General features: G+C 40.4%; 1 protein-coding gene across 14 annotated transcripts in view; it reads right to left on the bottom strand.

Moving 5' to 3' along the window:
* RALGPS1 (Ral GEF with PH domain and SH3 binding motif 1) overlaps positions 1-23,579 on the bottom strand; it is a 469,715-nt gene that overhangs the window by 358,571 nt on the left and 87,565 nt on the right. For all 14 annotated transcript variants that reach the window (XM_058302893.2, XM_058302897.2, XM_058302905.2 and 11 more), the window contains 2 exons: positions 10,987-11,108; positions 6,280-6,387 (listed from right to left, as the gene is read on the bottom strand). In XM_058302893.2, coding sequence (XP_058158876.1) covers positions 6,280-6,387; positions 10,987-11,043 — 165 coding nt within the window. In that variant the 5' untranslated portion in view covers positions 11,044-11,108. The remainder of the gene's footprint in view (positions 1-6,279; positions 6,388-10,986; positions 11,109-23,579) is intronic.

Consider the following 23,579-nt stretch of genomic DNA (forward strand, 5'->3'; position numbering starts at 1 on the left):
GATTTTGTTTTAATGGCTCCAATTTTCAAATATTCTGATCCCTCATCAGAGCTTAAGTCAGAAAATGTGTTCAGGTGTTTTATTCAAAATAAACAAACAACAACAGAGGTCCATCAGACTTAAAATAGACTATCTGGTCCTTAACACATAATCTGAGTTTTCAGAAAAATCTGATATCTAATTTCTCAACTCTGACCAACAAAAACGTAGTGTCCAGAACAAGAATGTATTGATACAAGCTACTTAGGTAAAATTACCACATTATAAATATTATGTCCTTTTACTGCAAACCTAAACACATTTAAAGGGTTGCTAATGAGTACTCCTACTCCACAAGTTTAAATACTCCCAAGTAGACAGTTTTCCAAAAGAGGAAGGTGTGGGGTTTAGTTGGGGGCTTGAGGGCAAGATTTGATGATAATTTAATTTTCTTTCCCTTATAAATCATTTGCTGTTTCTGCATAGATGTCCAAAGGAATTTTTCTTTTTCCTTAAAATATAATAATTTAACAAGAACATGTCTTTGGAATTGGTCATTCCTGGTTGATATTCTCAGTTTCATGGTGTCTCTTTCAAAATGTACTTTCAAGTCTTCTCCTATTTCATGAAAATTTTCTTTAATTAATAGTTTAAATATTTGTTCAGCTCCTTTGCTTTGTCACTCTTTTCAGAGATTCCTAATATCTTTATGTTGGAATTTCTTTGCTTGGCAATCTTTGTCACTTTTTCTCAAAGTTTTATTATCTCTTTCATTTAATTTGATGTATAAAATTTTCCTCCCTTAAGGCATTATGTATTATGTTTATCTGTTCTTGTATTCACTCTTCTAATTCAATCTTCATTTCTGAAAGAATTTTTTTCTTTTGTTTTCAATTCTTTCCTAAGTTCTGTCATCTCATTTCTTTAATTCTGATTTTTTTTTCATGTTTTATAACATGTTTTTATGTTCTTAGTTCATTTTCAAATAGCTTAAATTTTTATCTGTTTTGTGGCATATCTTTCTGGCATGCTTTCATTATCCATAGGGATGCTATTCTCTTGTAATAACTTCGAATGATATTTGGCTTCAATACTATTTGTTACTTATATTTCTATAAAATTCTTTTTCCCAAACTTTCAGAAGGAACATTGCTCAGGTTAGTTTTTCTAACTTCACACAACCCTCTAGTTGGTTGTTTTCACATAGTGTTCAAAAACATACCGGTTGCTTTTCAAGATTTCCTAGCAGTTATTTTTTGAAATTTCTTGGCTGCTGCTCTCCACTTAACCTATTTTAGTTTCCTAAGTTACTTAAACAAATACCATGAAATGGGCAGGTTTAAACAATGGGAATTTATTTGCTTACAATTTTAAGGCTTAAAGAAAGTCTAAATCAAGGCATCATTAAGGCGATGCTTTCTCCCCAAAGACTCTGGTATTCTGGGGCTGACTGCCAATGATCCTTGGTTCTTCTGCCATATGGTAGCACACATTGCAGCACCTCCTGATCTTTTCCTTCTCTTCTGGGTTCCATTTTGGCTTCTTGTGGCTTTTTCTCTCTGTCTCAATTTCATTCTGCTTATAAACGACTCAACTAATAGGGTTAAGACCCATCCTGATTGAGGCAGGTCATATCCTAACTGAAGTAACTGCATCAAAAGGTCCTACTTACAATGGGTTCACACCCACAGAAAAGGATCTCATTTAAGAACATGTCTTTCTTGGGTACATATACCTTCAAACACCACACCACATCATTCCACTGCCCACCCACACATACACAGTTTAATTTAGACCTTATTTTTCATGTACCATACCTGTCCATATCTTGATAATGTGATTCTATTCCCAGCATTTTCCCTTTAGTATGGAGTCTTGTCTTGGAAGGGAATCTTAGTTGATTTATTTCTAGAGATTTTAGGGACTAGACCACAGATCCTTTCCACTCACCCATTATATGAATGGTCAAAATCTCTCCCACTTCAGGTGCTATTGACCTGGCAAACTTTCCAGCGAAAATCCATTGGTAATTTTAGTGTTTCCTATTCTCAAGGCTGTCAGATGTCCCATTCCTTATTTCTGCTCTCTCCTGAATGGACTGTGATACCCTGCAGGTCTTGTGACTGTCAATGGTTTGTCCTCAACCATTTGGGTGTTGGTATTGATGGGGATATTTTGACATCTAGTTTTATTGCAAATATTGCCCATGTCTTTAAGCATTTGCTATTTTGTTGTTCTGGATGTTTATTTGTGGGGATTCAGGGAAATTTTTAAAAACCACTGTCACTATCATCTTCCCAGAATCACTGACTAATTTTTTAAATGGACTATTGAGCCTGGTTTTTTTCCTTTCTTACTTTCATATTATTAGACAGGAAACCAAAATACCAAGTTGTCTGATTCAGTTCTGACCTCTGTCAATTTCAATGCTTCCCTACAGACCAAAGGCTCCAAGGGACATGGCTCTGCATCTAAGCCAAAAACACACTGGTTCTAGCAGGGGCAGCCAAAGGCACCCTCAAAGCGTCCACTATCCCCACCTAGAGTCTTCCTCAGCCTCAGAGAACGGTCCAGTGGCATGCCAAACAATGCCCTAAAGCTGAGGTTAGAAGACTAGGCCCAAAATCTGACTGTGTCCTGCTGGGCAATGTTGTTCTAAATGAAGCCCAACTCTGCCATTCGCATGATGAATGACTGTAAAGGATTTTTTTTCTTAAAAGAGCATGATAGGGGTCCATTACATGGTGTAAAGGGATTTTTAAATCTCAATACTGGTTCACCCCTTTCATGAAGCTAAAATAAAAATAATAATAAACAAATGTAAATTGAATATATAAGCTGGGTCATCAGTCTGTAAGGTTCATGAAGTCTTCCAAAGGAGAGTCAATGCAGCTTGTGGCTAAGAATGCAGATTCTAGAGCTGGTGGCCACTAGGCACATGTGGATATTGAGCATTCCAAATGTAGCTAGTGGTGTAAGTATAAAATACATATCTGAATTTGAAGACTCAGTTTTTATATATATGTGTGTGTGTGTATATATATATGTATACATATACCAGTAGTTTTATGTTGATAACATGTTAAAATAATATTTTAGATATAACGAGCTAAATAAAATATATTAAAAGTAATTTCACCTCTTTTACATTTTTAATGTAGCTACTAGAAAATTTAAAATTACATATGTGGCTTGGATTATGTTTCTACTCAACAGGGATAGTCTAGAGTATCAAATAGCTCTGGCTTTAAAGCCCTGCTTTGCCACTTAACTATTTTTGTGAACAGATAACTTCCTTCTCTGAGTGAGCTCATCAGTAAATTGGGAATAAAAATAATAACTACTTTTATAAGGCTGTTGTAAAAATCAAATTAGATAATGTATGTAAAACACTTAGCACAAGACTTGGACATAGTGAGTATCCAAAAATGGGAGCTGCTTTTATTATTAACTCTCAGGCTTAAGTGTATAATCAAGAGCTGAGGGCTCCAGACCTGGCTTTGAAAATAGAGGCTGAGCTGGGCCCTGAGCCTCAGCAGCCAACTACTCTCTGGTTTGTTGGTCTTACCCAGGTCAGCTAACAGGGAGGTGAAGATGGTCAACCACCATACCAGGGAATCAAGAGTGCCTACAACTGTAAGCAGAGGAATTGCATCCATCATTCATGTGGAATCTAAGCCCCCTCTTGATCTAGAGGTGGAGAGGACATCACCATTCCAGGGTCCACAGAATGGAGGAATAAAATATGGACTAGAGTGGACTTACTGATATTATTCTATAAAACCATTGTGATGAGTAATAGAAGAAATTTTAGCATCAAAGTGGAGAAAGTGGTCACAGTAGTTGCTGAGGGCAGGGAGAGGGTAGAAGAGATATATTGTGGGGGCATTTTTGGGATTTTGAGTTGTCCTTAATGATACTGCAGGGTCAGATGTTGGACTTTATATATCCTGCCATAACCCACTGAATGTACTGGGGGAGAGTGCTAACTACAGGGTAAACTATTATCTGTGTAGTGCACCAGTGCCCCAAAATGTGTTCACTGAGTGTGATGAGTGTGCCGCAATGATGAAGGAGGTTGTTGGTGTGGAAGAAGTGGTGGGCTGGGCGGATGGGGGATATACAGGAACCTCATATTTTTTAATGTAACATTTTTTTGTGATGTATGTATCTTTTAAAAAATACAATTTACAAAAATGATGTGGTGGGGGGGTGGGGAGTGGGTTATATGGGAACCTCTCATGTTTTTTGTTTTTTGATGTTTTTTGATGTAACATTCCTTGTGATCTATTAACTTTAATTAAAAAAAAGAAAAGAAAATAGCTGACTGTATGATCCAGCCAAGTAAATTAATCTCTCATATCATTAGTTTCCTTATCAGAATATCAGGTGCTAATAATCTGCCTCAGTGGATTTTTGTGAGGATTGAATTCTTTCAGTCAACATGTATTTATGGAGCACCTACTATGAGCCAGGTACTATTCTGGGGAATGGGGAAAGAACAATACACAAATCAGGTAAAGTTCCTGCCTTAGAGAGTTTATATTCCAAGGGAGAAAATAGATAATAAAAATAAGTATCATATAATGTAATGTTGAGTAGTAATAAGAGCTTTTGAAGAAAACAGACAAGAGAGGGGAAAGATAGTGATGTCCTCTCTAAAGGCTGCTATTTTATCAGATACCTGGAAGACAGCAGTTAGGACTGAAAGAGAATAAGCACAAGGACCCTGAAGCTGAAGGGTACCCAGGGAGTCTGAGGAAGAAAGTGGCAACCAATGCATAGCTGAAGAGCAAGGATAAAGGCACAGGAAAGAACGCTTGGTGAGATTACAGAGAGCCTTGGAGGACTCAGGAGGAAATCTGGATCTCATTCTAGTAAGAGGAAACGACTAGAGGGTTTTATGCAAGTTTTAAAAGGATCCCTGATCACCAAAGGATGATGCATGTGCCAAGCTCAGTGTAGTGTGGCACAAAGTAAAAGTGGGAGCCAATGATGGCAAAGCAATGAGATGGGTTCAAGTTAGCTCTTTAGCACCTGGGGCAGGGAAGAAGTAAGCACAGGTGGGAAACACTTCCACAGTTCTGGAGAAAAATATAGCTCTCGCACAGCCCTTAGAATCAGACTCAAGATCACCCCAGAACCAATATACTCCCTCCACTTTCAAAATGCAAAAGAACGAAACCAAGAAATAAAGAAACAAGGAGCCAGCTATGCTCTACCACAAGGATCAGAGTCCATTGGCCAGACCAGTGGCAACACACTGGTTAAAGAAAAAATGATTTTAAAACATATAAAATTTAAAATCATTTTCAAGTAATATTGCTTATCACTATAGAAAAGTTATTAGAAAAACATAGAAAATACAAATAAACAAAAAGAACAAAAAAACAAATTCCAATTACCTAGAATCCTATAATCAGAAACTACTGTAAATAATATGTTTGGCTTTATATATCCAGATATTTATGAATATGTAAACGTAAGATCTAGACCTTTTATTACACAAATAAATGCATTGTGTTGTACATGGTATTATTCTCTATAAATTGTGCCATAAGCTGCTCCTTTCACTATTTATATAAATACAGTGAATTTCTTCCAAGGTGGTTAATTTCTAAGTTGACATCATTCTTTTTAATGCTGCATAGTATTACATAAAAGATATACTTTACTATATTCGACAATCCCCTTTTGATGAGTTTATGGATTGTTTCTAATCTGAGCTAAAAGTCCTTCATCACTACCGCAAAATCCTCAAGACTGAGTAATGAACAGACACAAGGGGGAAATGCAACTATGGACTAAAGTAGACTTATTATTCTAGTAGTGGAAGAACTTGTAACACTGATATAAAGACAGTGGTCACGAGAGGTTCTGAGGGGAGAGAGAAGGAAGAATAGGTATAACATGGGGCATTTTGGGGACATTGGAATTGTTATGCATGATATTGCAGTGATAGATACACAAACCATTATATATTTCATTAAAACCTGTAAAGTTGTGTGGTACAAAGAGTAAACCATAATATCAACTACAGACTATATTAGTAGTAATGCTTCAATATGTGTTCCTCAATTGTAACAAATGTACCACACTAATGAAAGATGTTGTTAATGGGGGGAAAAGTATGGGAGGGTGAGTGGATGGAAAAATGGGAATCTCCTATTTTTTTTTATGTAACATTTATGTAATCTAAAGCTCCTTTAAAAAAAAAAAAAAAAAAGGTTAAAAAAAAAAAAAGACCCCCTCTAGTGCCCTGTCATGGTACCCAGTACCTGTCACTTCTGTGTTACTTACGGCAAACTCCTCAGGAGTCACTTTCAAGACATCAAAGACAACGGCGTCGTAGCTCTTGCTGGCATAGTCGCAGCTCTGGCCCTCCAGAGAGTCTGAGCTGCTGCTGCCCTGTGGAAGTTGGGAAGAGATGGCACCAAATGAACAGTATGACTTGGAATCACTCACAAACCTCCTTAGAACTGTGGATGTTACAGTGACAGAACTGTACATTGATAAAAGCTTATACTGCTTAGCACTTTATTCCAGGGGCTTTAAGCAATTAAATAAATAATCTCATTTAATTATCTTAACAACTTTGTGAGTACACACTATTATTATTCCACCTCTACAGATAAGGAAGTGACAGCAATGTTACTTTTCCAAGATGTCTCAACTAGGAAACTGAAGAACCACTAGAATTTGAAGTTAGTTTCCTATTTATCTCACTCTAAAACACATAGTCTCCATCACTACATCCTTACTGCTTCCAGCTGGCAGTGCAGTGGTAGAGTAAAAAGATACATCACATTCTTCCTTCAGAGAGAACAGGCATTCCTATTTTAGTAGGCCTGAGGAGATTATTTGTTACATTATATCTTTCAAACATTACCTGGATTTCAACCTTTTTATTTCCTACTTGAAGTCATTGCAGGAAATTGTTACATAAAATGTAAAACTGGCTCCCCAGGCTGATTTCAGGTATGGCCTGCTTGGAATTCAAAGCCTGTAAACTGATGAAGTGAGAGGTAACCAAATGGCTTTGGAGACAGTCATGAAAGTTATATTTAGTAGAGTTCCTTGTGTTAAGAAGAGCACTGTGAGTCCTGCATGTAAAGAAGTGTCTCCCATAAAAGAGCAATTAAAACTCCCCAAATGTGGCTGGTCATGAAACCCAACCCTGTGAGGATCCCAAAATGTTAAACATACTTTCTCTTCCATTTCATTTAATTTCATCAAGCTCTACCTTTGTGAACCATTCATGCTTGCCACCCAAAATTTGTGCCCCATTAATAAATGGTTTTATTCGTCTCAACTCATGAAGAGGGATTTTGTGGTTTCCATTAACCTCAACATCTTGGACCAGGATTTAGTGAATATGCTTTTATTAATTCCTCTTTATTTCACTCTTTCCAAAATGGCTATATCTGGAAAAACTCTGCAATCTTACTGAAAACTAGAGTGTTTTTAGTCCAGTGAGAGAAGCCAATAACAAAAACTGAAAATGGGAGGTTAAAAAGATGAGCAGGAACTTAAACCTATAGATTTCAATAGGCCTATGTCATTAAAAGGTTTTACAAATGAGTCCACTGTACCAAAAACATTTAAGATGATCTTAAGAATCATATATCATAGTGGTTAAGAGCTCTGAAGTCAGACAGGCTGGCCAAAATGACAACTCCATACCACTTGCTGTTTGACCTAAGGCAAGTTACCTCATTTTACTGAGTCTCAGTTACCATTTGTAAAATAAAACCTACTTTCCAGGGTTGTGGTATGGGTTATATATAATGAAGCTTATACAGCAACTAGCAGAATCTCTCTCCCCAGCAGATGCTGCTTAGAGTCCTGGGATGGGCTCAGGCATGGCTCTTTTAAAAGTTCCACAGGTGATTTTGGTACATTCTCCCCTGAAGCGAATCATTGTTTTAGAGTAAATTTTTAAAAAGTAATAAACACAATTACTGATAGCCTCTGGAATTGGCAATCTGTTCTACCCCCCAGCCTTATAAACAGACTCTGAGGAGACGATTATTTATAACCTGCACCCACCTTCCATTCCTGGAAGGCTAAATCAGGGTCACAGGGCTGATTTTCTCCAGGACAGTGTAGTATGGTTAGAAGCACTAGCTTTGAATCTTCACCCACCTCTGACTAGCTGTGTGCTTCAAGGCCAGTTTATTCAGCTCTCCACATCTAATTTTCCTCATCTGTAAAATGGGGGTGTGATGGTTAATTCCATATGTCAACTTGGCTAGGTTATAGTATCCAGTTACTAGATCAACTGGCCAGATTGTTACTGTGAGGTTATTTCTAGAGGCACTTTTACCATTATGCATGTGATTACATCTATTAACTGATTACACCTACAATCAACAAAAGAGATTGCCTTCAGCAATGACAGGAGTCTCACCATCCAATTCGTAATACTTAAAGGGATAACGCAGGCTTTCAGCAATCAGAAAGAAGAATTGCTATCTCTACTTCAGTCAGCCCATTTTCCCTGAGGAATTCCATGTCACTTTCACCTGAGTTTCCAATTTGTGGCTTCCCCTATGGAATTCAGATTTGTTAATCTGCACAGGCATGTTAGCCAATTCCTACAATAAATCTCTTAAAACTTACTTGTGTGTGTGTGTATGTATCCTGTCAGGTCTGTTTCTCTAGAGATCACCTATTATTACAGGGGATAAAACAAAAGTACCTTACCTGATGGGGGGTATTGTGAAAATAAAATGAGAAAAAACTGTAGAACACACAAAAATAGTGCCTGACATATAGTAAGCACTAAATTATGGGTATGTATATGTATAAATGTGTCATTCAGTCACCAAAATTTATTGAACACTTCAGTTAAACATGTATTCATTCATTCATTCAACAAATATTTATTGAGTACCTACCAAGTGCTGGACAAATCCATACATGCATATATGCATATACACACATATATGTAAAAATTGTATATATGTATACACACATGTGTGCATATATATGCATATACTCACATTCTTGTACATACACATACACACAGGGAGAGACCAGAGAAGAAAGAAATTTTACTCTAGATGAAGTGAAAATTGTAGGTGGAAACAGGTCTGATTCCTCTAATTATCAAACAAAGCCAGTTTCTTAGGAAAGAAGAGAATTCAGGTTTTACACTTGTACAGTAACAACCCTTTGCATTTACCTCAAATACACACTCATACAAGAGACCTTGTCTAAGGAAAAGTTGAACTAAATATAGATTCACAGATGATGATGATGATGATGATGATGAAGCAACTTTACTTAAATCTGTATTGGTACCATCAGGAAATTTTAAAAGATACCCACAACTGACAATATGATAGCCAGGCCCTGAGCCTCAACGGACTTCAGCTCCTACACTCTGATTTATTGGACTTACCCCACTCAGCTAACATGGAGTTGAAGAATGTCAACCACCACACCATGGAGCCTAGAGTGCCTACAACTGAAAGCAGGAGGGTTGCATCCAGTATCCATGTGGAATCTAAGCCCCCTCTTGACATAGATGTGGAATGGACACAACCAAGCCAAGGTCCACAGGAAGGAGGAATACAGTAAGGATTAGAGTGGACTTAATGATATTCTCTTCATGAACTATTGTGGTTAATAATCGAGAAAATGTGGCATTGGTGTGGAAAGGTGGCCATGGTGGCTGCTGGGTGTGGGGAATGGGAGGAAGAGATGAGATGTGGAGGCATTTTCAGGACTTGGAGTTGTCCTGGGTGGTGCTGCGGGGACGGTTGCCAGACATTGTGTGTCCTCCCATGGCCTACTGGATGGAACGTGGGAGGGTGTGGACTATGGTGTGGACCGTTGGTCATGGGGTGCAGCGATGCCCGGAGAGGTACTCACCAGATGCAATGGATGTGTCATGATGATGGGGGAGAGTGTTACTGTGGGGGGGAGTGGTAGGGTGGGGGGGTGGGGGTGAATGGGGACCTCATATTTTTTGAATGTAATATTTTTTTTAAAAAATGAATAAATAAAATTTAAAAAAAAAAAGATATCCACAAGTCTGCTTTGAGGATCAGGAAACAAAATAAGGAATTTTTTTTTTAAGTTTATAAGAAATAAATTGGTTCCTGTGCTTTTCTGGCTGGTTAAAAAACCCACTGAATGGACTGGGGGAGAGTGTAATTGACAATGTAAACTATAATCCAAGCGGTGTACCAGTGCTCCAAAATGTATTTCATCAAATGCAATGAACGTGCCACACTGATGAAAGAGGTTGTTGATGTGGGAGGAGTGGAGTGGGTGGCGAGTGGGATATATGGGAACCTACTATATTTTTTAATGAAACATTTTGTGTGATCTATGTATCTTCAAAAAAAAAAGACCATAAAAAAAAAATTAATTAATTAAAAAAAAAACACAACCCAGCTTGACTCTAAGGGCCTTGTGAGCTCAAAACACTGTGCGTTGCTTTTCCACTGTGCCACAGGAACTAGGCATTGCACATTTGACATGGTGTCATCGCCAGGCCTCAGATGACAGCTGCTCCTCCTGCACACTTCTGTTCCATTACTGAACTTGGAAAGCAAACTTCCAAAACCCCATGGCAGGGGCCCTAGCCCAGGGCACTCTTAGACCACCAGTCCTTATAGCCATTCCTTACTGAGCAAGGTAAATAAGAACACAGGGCCAGTTGGAATCACTTCTGTCTGACTTCATTCCGGAATGTGTGACTTATTTATAATCAGCAGCAGCTTTTCCTGGGAAGTCTGATCCATCCCTTCTTGCCACCAAAATGGAATGTGGCACTTGCTACATCTGGACTAGGCAGGTATTTGTTTTTCTTTGAAGGGAATGACTTCAGAAAATATACAGATCCTCAGGGCTGACTACCTCCCAAATCTCATGCCTGGTGTGGCCAGGGGCCTCAATAGTACTAAGAGTGGTGGTATTCATCAAGCTCAGCTCGGGCCTAGGTCAGCTGAAAGGGCCCTCCACCCACTGTCCCGATCCTCACAGCCTCTGTACCTGTGGAGTGGCGGAGGTGACCAACACACTAGCCATCAGACCATTCCTCTTGTACATAGTCTCCGGGCCGCAGGGAGCTTCAGGGCAGCCTCTGCCGGTGACATAACCTGTCTGGAGAAGTCCTGCAAGGCAAAGACACTCATAAAAACTCATAAAAACCAATATTCAAAACCAACTTAATCCTACCCGCAAGAAAAAGTTGTGCAACCACTTTAGTACTTGCCTAGCCCTTGCAGGCACTAGTTTGTGACCTTTGTTTTAAAACGCAACCAGGTAAGGAAGACAAACTGATACTACCATGTTGCCATTAAATCATAAAAATAAACCCTGATAATAGCTAAAACCCATGGAGCATTCATGTGCCATGCGCTGTCCATACATTAACTCATCTAACCCTCACAATCCTGAAGTAGATTTACTATTACATCCATAGTTCATGTGAGGAAACTGAGGCACAGAGCAGTTAAGCAGCTCATGATTTGGTGTCTTTGCTCATGCTGTCCCACAATCCTATCATCCTTCAAGACCCTGCACAAATACTACTTCTAGTTGTCATGACTGGACCACCTCAAACAGAATCAGCTGCTCTTACACCAATGTATACACACCTCTGTAGAACAGTTACCACTATAGGTGAACTGTAGACATTAACAGCTTTTAAGCAGGAAAGTGACCAGGAGAGTAGAGGTGGTTAAAGGGAAAGAGAAGACAAAGACACCAATTGGAAGACAATTACAATTATCCAGGCAAAAGATGAGGAGGGTTCTCTGAGCTAAGGTTGTAGCAGAAGCAGTCAGAGGAAAAAAGACAGACTGAGAGACAGTAAGGGCAGAGTCAGGAGAAATTGATGAGAAGGTGATGGACAAGAACATCTCAGGATAAGATGGTTTCTGGCTTAAGCATCCAAAGAATGGTGTGTCCTTCATCAAGGAAAGGAAAAGAGGTAGTGGAGCAAATCTGTGAGAAAAGATGATTATTTAACTTGGGACATACTGAGTCCATGGTACCTATGAAAAAAAAAAAAACCCCAACTCTGGAGAGCAAGATATAGCCCAAAGATCACCAGGAAAGATGGTGTAGACCAAGAAGAGAGTGTCAGTCCAACATTGAATCGGTCTGTAATCCTCACAAACGCCTCAGCCACAGAATCCCATCATAGAGCAGGGTGCCATAAAAAAAAAAAAAAAACAGAGTCTAGCAATCAAAAAGGAATGTCAAAATAACCCAGGCAGGGAAGCCAAGATGGCAGCAGAGTAAGGAGCTCCTGGAGTCAGCTTGTGCTACAGGGCAATTTGTAATCACCCAGAGCTACCTAACACACGTTTGGGGGCCCCAGGAGACCTAAATAATATCCTGCAACATCTTTGAAAGTATGGAAGAAGGAGACTGCCCATCTGCAGAGAGGATTCATGAGTAGAGTCCTCCACACTGTGGAGGGCAGTGCCTGTGGCGCAAGCCACCTAGGAGCTATTCCGTGGCTGGAGTTGGAAGCTCCATTTCCAAAAAAACGGGGGAGGAAGACACGGTGTGGCACCGACTTCAGCTACTGATCAGTAAATTCAGTGGGCTAAAGTATAATCCTAGTAACAGCTAAACTTTGAGACTGTCCAGGCCAGAAGGAGGCCAGTAGCTGCCATTTTGACTCCCTCCCCTGGCATGAGGGGAAGCGGGGCTGACTGAAAACCATAGTGCTGTAGGGACCAGCTTCTTTCCACCCAGATCAGATTACAGCTCTAGCCTAAACCCCAGACCCCTTTGGCAGGGAGGAAACTGGGGGGACCTGCACCACCTCTCTGGGAAAATGCAAGCCACATTGCAGAGGCCGATGCTCATTCCTACTCTAGTGGTACAAGCCACCTAAGGAGCTCTTCTGTGGCTGAAGTTAGAAGCTCCATTTCCCATAAATGGTAGAAGAAGAGACAGTTGTCCACCGACTTCAGCTACTGATTAGCGGACTCAGTTGGCTAAAGTATTATTCCTAGAAACAGCCAAGGTTTGAAGCCTGTCCAAGTTGGAAAGAGTCTGTGGCTACCATTTTGACCCTGCCCCCGGCACGAGGAGAAGCCTGGCTGACTGAAAGTCCAGTGACATTAGGGACTGGCTTCTTTCCACCAAGATCAGACTGCAGCCCTAGCCTAGGCTCCAGTCCCACCTCCAGCAAAGAGGAAGCTGGTGAGACTGACACCAGGTTTTCCAGGCAACTGCAGGTGCTCTCCATCAGCATAGACTGAATAGTCAGACACCTGGGGTTACATCCCTGCATGCCAATAGAATAGGAGAGGCACTGGGTTTCCTCAGCCTGCGCAGGTAACAGCAGGCATTTTCAGCCCACACAAACTAGTTTGTTGAGTGCTTTCAAGTCCATCTCCACTTTTGCCCCCCACAGGACAGAGGGGGCTGGTGTTCCCTCAGGCTGTCACAGGGCCACTGCACAAACTGAGACCATTGGGCACCTGTGGCTCCACCCCCATCCTCAATAGGACAAGAGATGGACTGTGTTTGCCCAGCCTCTCTGGGTAACTGCAGGTGATTTTGGACCACACAGCCTGAACTGGTGGGTATTTGTGGAACTACCCTCACTCCCCAATAAGATAGGAGGGGCTGGTGTTTCCTCAGACTCTTCTGGCAACAGCATGTATTTTTGACCTGCATGGACTGGAGTGTTGGATGCCTGTGGATCCAACCACATGCCCTAATAAGATAGGAAGGGGTTGGTGTTTCCTCAGCCTCTCCAGGCAATGAGAGGTACTTTCAGCCTACAGGGACTGAACTATTGGGCATTGGTGGTTCCATTTCCACCCCATAAAGGGAAGAAGGGACAGTACTCCCTCAGTCTTTCAGGGCAACTGCAGGTATATTCAGCCCACACAGATTAGACTGCTGGGCACTTCAGAGAGTCTATTCACTTCCCTGGCATGGAGGGGGTCTGGTGCTACATCAGTTTACATGGGCAACTGTGCTCTTTTGGACCCATATGGCATAGACTGCTGTCCACAATGATAGATCCATCCCCACTGAAGGTAGAGGAGGAAGGGGTGTGAAGCGTCATCAGTCTCTCTGGAAAACTACACAGTTTTGTCCTGCCCCACTTGGATTATTATACATGGCTGCAGTGACAAAGGAGAAAGGTAGGTGAAGCTTCATCACTTTCTGGACCAACATGGGCAGCTTCAGCCTCCATAGCTTACAGCACCACCTACATCCTCCGCTCCTACTACACAATGAGCAAGGAAGAAAAGACAAGAAAGTCCTAAACTAAAGAGAAAAACTGCACCCAGAATAAATACATCGAGCAAGCCAGATGCAAAAACACCAACAAAAAATTATAATCCATACCAAGAAACAGGAAGATATGGCCCAGTTGAAGAAACAAGATAAGCCTGCAGATGACATAAAGGCATTGAGACAACTAATCATAGATGTTCAAACAAATCTCAACAAATTCAATGAGATAGCTAAAGAGATTAAGGATATTAGGAAGATACAGGGGGAGCAAAAAGAAGAATTTGAAAGTTTACCCAGAAAAATAGCAGACCATATGGGAATGAAAGTAAAAATATACTGGAGGAAAGTGGACATGGCTCAAGTGATTGGGTTTCTGCCTACCATATGGGAGGACCTGAGTTCGATCCCTGGAGCCTCCTGATAAAAAGGCGTGCCCATGTAGCAAGCCAGTGCCCATGTGGCGAGCCAAGTGACTGATCGAGAAGCCAAGTGCCCGCACGGCAAGCCAAGTGCCCATGCAGCAAGCCAGTGCCTGTGCAAGTGAGTCACGCAGCAATATGATGATGTAACAAAAGAGAGACAAAGGGGAGAGTCAAGGTGAGGCACAAGAGAAACCAGAAACTGAGGTGGCAAAAGTGACAGGGAAACTCTCTCCAGATCAGAGGTCCCCAGGATTGAATCCCAGTGAATCCTAGAGGACAAAAACAAGAAGAGAAGATAAAAAGAGAAACAGACAGAGAAGATCACACAGCAAATGGACACAGAGAGCAAAAACAGCAGGGGGGGAGGGGAAGAAAAAAATACACTGGAGGCATATAACAGATTTGAGAAAGGAGAAGAAAAGATCAGTGAACTTGAAGACATGGCCTCTGAAAGTGAACATACAAAAGAACAGATGAAGAAAAGAATGGAAAAATTTTAACAGGGTCTCAGGGAACTAAATTAACAGCAAGAGACATGCAAACACATGTGTCATGGGTGTTTCAGAAGGATAAGAGAAGGGAAAAGGGACTGAAGGAATATTTGAAGAAATAATGGTAGAAGATTTCCCAACCCTATTGACGGACACAGATATCCGTGTCCAAGAAGCACAACGTACTCCCATCCAAATAAATCCAAATAGACCACCTCTGAGATCACATACTAATCAGAATGTCAAATGTCAAAGACAAAGAGAGAATTCTGAGAGCAGCAAGAGAAAAGCAACGCATAACATGTAAGGGATACCCAATAAGATTAAGTACAGATTTCTTATCAGAAACCATGGAAGTATGAAGGCAGTAGTGTGATATATTTAAGATACTGCAGGAGAAAAATTGCTATCCAAGAATTTTATATCTGGCAAGATTATCTTTCAAAAATGAGGGCGAGATTAGAATATTTACAATAAGCAGAAACTGAGAAAGTTTATAATAAAAAGACCAGCTTTGCAGAGAATACTAAAGGGAGTGTTACTGCCTGAAAAGAAAAGACAGAAGAGAAAGGCTTAGAAGAGAGTCTAGAAATGATGATTATATCAGTAAATAACTAAAAGTGCCAAAAGAGTGGTGAAAATAAAATGACAGATAAAACCCAAAGATCAAAATGGATGAAATAAGAACTGCCTTTACAGTAATAACATTGAATGTTAATGGATTCAACTCCCCAATGAAAAGACACAGACTGGTGGAATGGATAAGGAAATATGAGCCATCTATATGCTGTCTGCAAGAGACTCACCTTAGACCCAAGGATACCAATAGACTGAAAGTGAAAAGTTGGAAAAAGATATTCCACACATGCAGTAACCAAAAAAAAGCTGGGTTAGCTACACTTATATCAGATGATATAGACTTTAAAAGCAAACCATTATTAGAGACAAGAAAGGACTTTACATATTAATAAAAGGGATGATTTACCAGGAAGAAATGACAACCATAAATGTATATACACCTAACCAGGATGCCCCAAGATACATGAGGCAAACACTGGCAAAACTGAAGAAATAGACATCTCTACAAAAATAGTTGGAGACTTCAATATACCACTCTCAGCACTGGATAGAACATCTGGGCAGAGGATCAATAAAGAAACAGAGAACTTGAATAATATGATAAATGTACTAAACCTAACAGACAACTACAGAACACTGCACCCCAAAACGGCAGGATATACATTCTTTTCAAGTGCTCAAGGATCTTTCTCCAGGATAGGCCATATGTTGGGTCACAAAGCTGACCTTGATAAAGTCAAGAGAATCAAAATTATACAAAGCACTGTCTCTGATTATAATTCAATAAAGTTGGAAATCAACAAGAGGTAGAAAAAGGGAAAATTTACATATATGTGGAGATTAAACAACACATTTTAAAATAATCAGTGGGTCAAAGAAGAAATTTAAGAGAACAATATGGGGTTTTAGATATATTTAGGGGATTTGAATCTCTGGACTGATAATATGACACCCAGGCCCAGAGCCTCAACAGACTTCAGCTCCTACACTTTGATTTATTGGACTTACCCCACTCAGCTAACATGGAGTTGAAGAAGGTCAACCACCACACCATGGAGCCTAGAGTGTCTACAACTGAAAGCAGGAGGAGTGCATCCAGTATCCATGTGGAATCTAAGCCCCCACTTGACATAGATGTGCAATGGACACAACCAATCCAATGTCCACAGAGAAAATGTGGAATGGGTGTGGGAAAGGTAGCCATGGTGGCTGCTGGGTTTGGGGAATGGGAGGAAGAGATGAGATGTGGAGGCATTTTCGGGACGAGGAGATGTCCTGGGTGGTGCTTCATGGACAATTACGGGACATTGTAGATCCCCCCAGGGCCCACTGGATGGAACGTGGGAGAGTGTGGGCTATAATGTGGACCATTGACTAGGGGTGCAGTGATGCTCAGAGATGTACTTACCAGGTGCAATGGATGTGTCACGATGATGGGAGAGAGTGTTGCTGTGGGGGGAGTGGGGGGTGGGGGCGGTGGGGTTGAATGGGACCTCATATTTTTTTAATGTAATTTTTAAAAATAAATAAATAATTTTAAAAAAAAAGAGAGAGAACAATAAATATCTCAAGACAAATGACAATGAGAACACAAGATATCAGAACCTATGGGATGCGGCAAAGGCAGTGTTAAGGGAAACATTTATAGCCTCAATGCTTACATTAAAAAAGAAGAAAGAGCTAAAATCAATGACCTAATTACACAGCTGGAGGAACTAGAAAAAGAACAGCAAACTAGTCCCAAAGCAAGTAGAAGGAATGAAATAACAAAGATCCAAGCAGAAATAAATGAAATTGAGAACAACAACAACAACAAAACAATAGAAAGAATAAACAAAACCAAAAGTTAGTTCTTCGAGAAGATTACCAAAATTGACAAACCCTTAGCTAGAGCTAGACTGACTAGGAAAAAAAGAGAGAAGTTGCAAATAAATGAAATGAAAATGGGAACATTACTACTGACTCCACAGAAATAAGAGAGATCATAAGAGGATACTAAGAACAACTTTATGCCAAAAAACTAGACAATACAGAAGAAATGGAAAAATTCCTAGAAACAAATAACCTACACTGACCCTAGAAGAAACAGAAGACCTCAACAAAACAATCACAAGTAAAGAGATTGAAACAGTCATCAAACATCACCCCAAAATGAAAAGTCCAGGACCAGATGGTTTCACAGATGAGTTCTACCAAGCATTCAAGAAGATGTAATACCAATCTTACTCAAGCTCTTGCAAAAAATTGAATAAGAAATGCTACCAAACTCATTCTATGAAGTCATTATCACCCTAATACCAAAGCCAGATAAAGATATTATGAAAAAAGAAAATTATAGATCCATTCCTCTAATGACGACAGATGTAAAAATCCTCAATAAAATACTTGCTAATCAAATTCATTACAAGAATTATTGGGAAGTGGATGTGGCTCAACAGATAGCACATCTGCCTACCATACAGGAGGTCCAAGTGTTCGATACCCAGGACCTCCTGGATTATGGGGTGAGCTGGTCCATGCGCGGTGCTGATGTGTGCAAGGAGTGCTGGCCCACACAGGGATGCCCCCACATAAGGGTGTCCCCTGCTCAAGGAGTGGCCCCTGTGCAAGGACAGTTGCTCTGCACAAAACTGCAGCCCACTCAGGAGTGGTGCCACACACATGGAGAGCTGACGCAGCAAGACAAAAACAACAAAAACAGACACAGGTCCCCAGTGCCACTTGATGAGAATACAAGTGGACACAGAAGAATACACAGCAAATGGACACAGAGAGCACACAAGGGGGGGGGGGAGAAATAAATAAATCTTTAAAAAGTAATAATTATTATTCATAATCAAATGGGTTTTATACCAGGAATGTATCAATCAGCATAATACATCACACTAATAAATCAAAGAAGAAAAGTCACATGATCTTATTGATTGACACAGAAAAGGCATTTGACAAAATACAGCATCCTTTCATCCTACAAAAGATAGGAATTGAAGGAAACTTTCTCAATATGATAAAGGCTATATATGAAAAACCCACAGCTAACACTGAACTCAATGGTAAAAGATTGAAAGCTTTCCTGTTGAGATCAGGGATAAGAAGAAGATGCCCATTGTCAGAAGTGTTGTTCAATATAGTACTAGGGGTTCTAGCTAGAGCAATCAGGCAAGAAAAAGAAATAAAAGGCATCCAGATCAGAAAGGAAGAAGTAAAACTTTCACTATTTGCAGATGACATGATCCTATATCTAGAAATTCCCAAAAAGTCTTCAATAAAACTGCTAGAGCTAATAAACAATTTCCGTACAGTGTCAGGACACAAGATCAAAACGCAAAAATCAGTGTTGTTTCCATACAATTGTAATGTACAATCCATTTACAATAGCAACTACATGAATCAAATATTTAGGAATAAACTTAAACAAGGATGTAAAGCACTTGTATTCAGAAAACTAGAATGTACTACTAAAAGAAATTTAAAAAGACTTAAATAACTGGAAGAATATTCCATGCTCACAGACTGGAAGACTAAATATCATTAAGATGTCAGTTCTGCAGGGTGCCTAAGAGTTACCTCCTGAGAGCCTCCATGGTGCTCAAATGTGGCCAGTCTCGAAGCCAAACTCAGCATGTAAATGTGTTGCCTTCCCCCAGCATGGGACATGACTCCCAGGAATGAGCCTCCCTGGCACCGAGGGATTACTACCAAGTACCAGCTGATGATGTAACTAGAAAATGACCCTGAATAAAAGATCAATTCGAACCAGCAGAATATCTCAATCTACATATAATACCAGGAGTTAAAAATGCTTTTTGACCTGAAGAAAAGGGGGAAATGGAAAGGACAAATGAGCTTATATGGCTATGAGTCTCCAAAAAGAGCCAGGAGGTTATCAGAGGGGTTGCCCTTATGCACACCTCAGCAGAGTCCTAGAGACAGATAAAGTAGATACAACCCTGGGTTGGTTCTTCTGAGGGCTACAGAGACCCACAGGTTCTATGGTCACGGCAGATGGAGTTCAGTGCCATGTCAGTTGGCCCTACTTTGGAGTTTGTGTTTCTGTGTGAAGGAGCTGGATTCAGATGTGATCTTTGTCCACAAGTCTCTCCTGTTACTTTTACTGGAACTGTAGTTGGTGCCGGGGTTTAATGTATACCAGGGGACCTGAATCTCTGGACTGACCATATGATAGCCAGGCCCTAAGCCTCAACAGACTTGCAACCCCTACACTCTAGTTTATTGGACTTACCCCACTCAGCTAACATGGAGGCGAAGAAGGTCAACCACCACACTAGGGAGCCAAGAGCGCCTACAACTGAAAGCAGGAGAATTGCATCCAACATCCATGTGGAAGCTAAGCCCCCTCTTGATATAGATGTGGAGTGGACACAACCATTCCAAGGTCCACAGGATGAAGGAATAGAGTGGACTTACTGATATTCTATTCATGAACTATTGTGATAAGTAATCAAAGAAAATGTGGCATTGGTGTGGAGAAAGTGGCCATGGTGGCTGCTGGGGGTAGGGAGTGGGAGGAAGAGATGTGATGTGGGGGCATTTTCGGCCATTGGAGTTGTACTGGGTGGTGCTGCAGGGACAGTTACCGGACATTATATGTCCTCCCATGGCCCACTGGGTGGACTGTGGGAGAGTGTGGGCTACAGTGTGGACCATTGACCATGAGGTGCAGCAGTGCTCAGAGATATATTCACCAAGTGCAATGAATGTCTCATGATGATGGAGGAGGCTGTTGTTATGCGGGGAGGAGTGGGGTGAGGGGGGTGGGGGGTATATGGGGATGTAATATTTTTTGAATGTAACATTAAAAAAAAAAAAAAAGATGTCAGTTCTACCCAAAGTGATATACGGATTCAGTGCAATCCTGATAAAAACTCCACCTGCATTTTTTAAACAAATGGAAAACACAATTATCAAATTTATCTGGAAGGGTAAGAGGCTCCGAATAGCCAGAAACATCTTAAAAAGGAAAACTGAAGTTGGAGGACTCTCACTTCCAGACTTTAACTCATATTACCTAGCTACAGTGGTAAAAACAGCATGGTATTGGCATAAAGACAGACACATAGACTAATGGAACCACTCTGATGGTTCAGAAACAGACCCTCACATCTATGGCCAAGTGATTTTTGACAAGCTTGTCAAACCCACCTACCTGGGACAGAACAGTCTGTTCAACAAATGGTGCTGGGAGAACTGGATAACCATAGCCAAAAGAAAGAAAGAAGAGCTCTATCTCACACCTTATATAAAAACTAACTTAAAATGGATCAAAGACCTAAATATAAAAGCAAGTACCATAAAGCTCCTAAAAGAGAATGTAGGGAAACATCTTCAAGACCTAGTGGTAGGTGGCAGATTCTTAAACCTTACACCAAAAGCATAAGCAACAAAAGAAAACATGGATAAATGGAACCTCCTCAAACTTAAACATTTCTGGGATTCAAAGGACTCATCAAGAAGGTCAAAAGGAAGCCCACTCAATGGGAGAAATATTTGGAAACCACATATCTGATAACGGTTTGATTTCCATTCTATACAAAGAGATCATACAACTCAACAATAAAAGAGCTTACAATCTAATTTTAAAAAGGGCAAAATATTTAAATAGACATTTCTCCAAAAGAGGAAAGAAATACAAATGGCCAAAAAGCACATGAAAAAATGTTCCATATCACTATTAGGGAAACGCAAATCAAAACAATAATGAGATGTCATCTAACACGGCATAGAATGGCCATTATTTAAAAAAAACAGATAACAAAAAGTGCTAGAGAGGATGTGGAGAAATAGGAACACTCTTTCACTGTTGGTGGGATTGTAAAATGGTGCAGCCTCTGTGGAAGACAGCTTGGCGGTTCCTCAGGAAGCACTGCCATATGACCCAGCAATTCCTCTACTAGGAATATATCCAGAAGAACTAAAAACTATGACACGAGTTTGAACTAAAGTAAGGGGGAAATGGAAAAGAGAAATGAGTTTATATGGCTACGAGTTTCTAAAAAAGAGTCTGGAGGCTGGCAGAAGGATTGCCCTCATGCACAACTGAGCAGAGTCAGAGAGACAGATAAAGCAGATACAACCCCCAGATATCGGTTCCTTCGAGGGCTAAAGAGACCCATGGGAGTTATGGTCATGGCCGATGGGGTTAACTACCAGGTCAGATGGCCCCTTTTTGGAACTGGTGTTTATGTGTGATGAATCTGGACTCAGATGGGATCTTCCTTCATAAGACTTTCATGCTAATGTGCTGGAGGTGCAGTTAACGTTGGGGTTTAAGATATATTTAGGGGATTTGAATCTCTGGACTGACAATGTGATAGCCAGGTCCTGAGCCTCAACAGACTCCAGCACCTACAATATGATTTATTGGACTTACCACACTCAGCTAAGATGGAGTTGAAAAAGGACAACCACCACACCATGGAGCCTAGAGTGATTACAACTGAAAGTGGGAGGATTGCATCCAACATCCATGTGGAATCTGAGCCTCCTCTTGACATAGAGGTGCAATGGACACAACCAATCCAATGTCCACATAGAAGAGGAGGCATTGGATTGGGAAAAGTGGACATGGTGGCTGATGGGTATGGGGAAAGGCAGGAAGAGATGAGAGGTGGAGGCTTTGGGACATGGAGCTGCCCTGGATGGTGCTTCAGAGGCAATCACCGGACATTGGAAATCCTCACAGGGCCCACTGGATGGAATGGAGGAGAGTATGGGCCATGATGTGGACCATTGACTATGAGGTGCAGAGGTGCCCAAAGATGTACTTACCAAATCCAATGGATGTGTCATGATGATGGGAACGAGTGTTGCTGGGGGGGGGGGGGGGGGGGGGGGAGAGGTGGGGTGGGGGGGTGGGGTTGAATGGGACCTCACATATATATTTTTAATGTAATATTATTACAAAGTCAATAAAATAAATAAATAAAAAATAAAAAATAAAAAAAAAATAAAAAAAATAAAAAAAAATAAAAAAAAAAAACTATGACACGAACAGACATCTGCACATCAATGTTTGTAGCAGCATTATTCACAATTGCGAAAAGATGGAAACAACCCAAGTGCCCATCAACCAATGAATGGATAAACAAAATGTGGTATATACATATGATGGAATACTATGCTGTTCTAAGAAAATATGCAGTTGGGACACATGGATGAATCTTGAGGACATTATATCTTGAAGATAAATATTGCATGGTCTCATTAATATGAACTAAGTACAAAGAATAAACACATACAGTTAAAACCTAGAGTATAGGTTATTAGTAGATAAGAGGAGGATTGAGAAGAACTACTGATGCTTAATGTCTGTAGAAGTTTTAAATAACTTGACTGTAAAAGTGTGGAAATAGAGTTGATGGTAATTGTAATGGGTAGTAACTGGTTTATAAATAAGATTGTGGCTGAAAAGCGTAGTCTGGGGAAGTAAATGTCAATTGAAAGAAAGCTAAAGAATAATCTAGGGACTGAATAACACAATGAACCCAGAGGTTGATGAGAATTGTGCTTAAGGGTACAAATGCAAGAGTGCCCTTCTGTGAGCTAGAGAGGATGTACATCACTATTGCAGGGTGGTAGGATTGTGGAGAAGCATGTGAAAACTACAATTGGTGTGACCTATAGACTGTGGTTAACAGCAATGCTATCATATTCTTGCATCAATGCCAAAGACGTACTGTGTTGACAATGAAGGTATATGGAAAAAGTGTGCCAAATGTATGCTAGAGACCATGGTTGGTGGTCATAATCTGCAAAAAATGTTCTACCAACTGTGTGGTGTGTTGGTGAAGGGGTGTTGTATGGGAATTCTACACATGTGCTTGATTGTTTCGTAAGTTTACAATCTCTGTAATAA

This window comes from Dasypus novemcinctus, chromosome 8 (genome assembly GCF_030445035.2).
Source record: "Dasypus novemcinctus isolate mDasNov1 chromosome 8, mDasNov1.1.hap2, whole genome shotgun sequence".
Classification (NCBI taxonomy): Eukaryota; Metazoa; Chordata; class Mammalia; order Cingulata; family Dasypodidae; genus Dasypus; species Dasypus novemcinctus.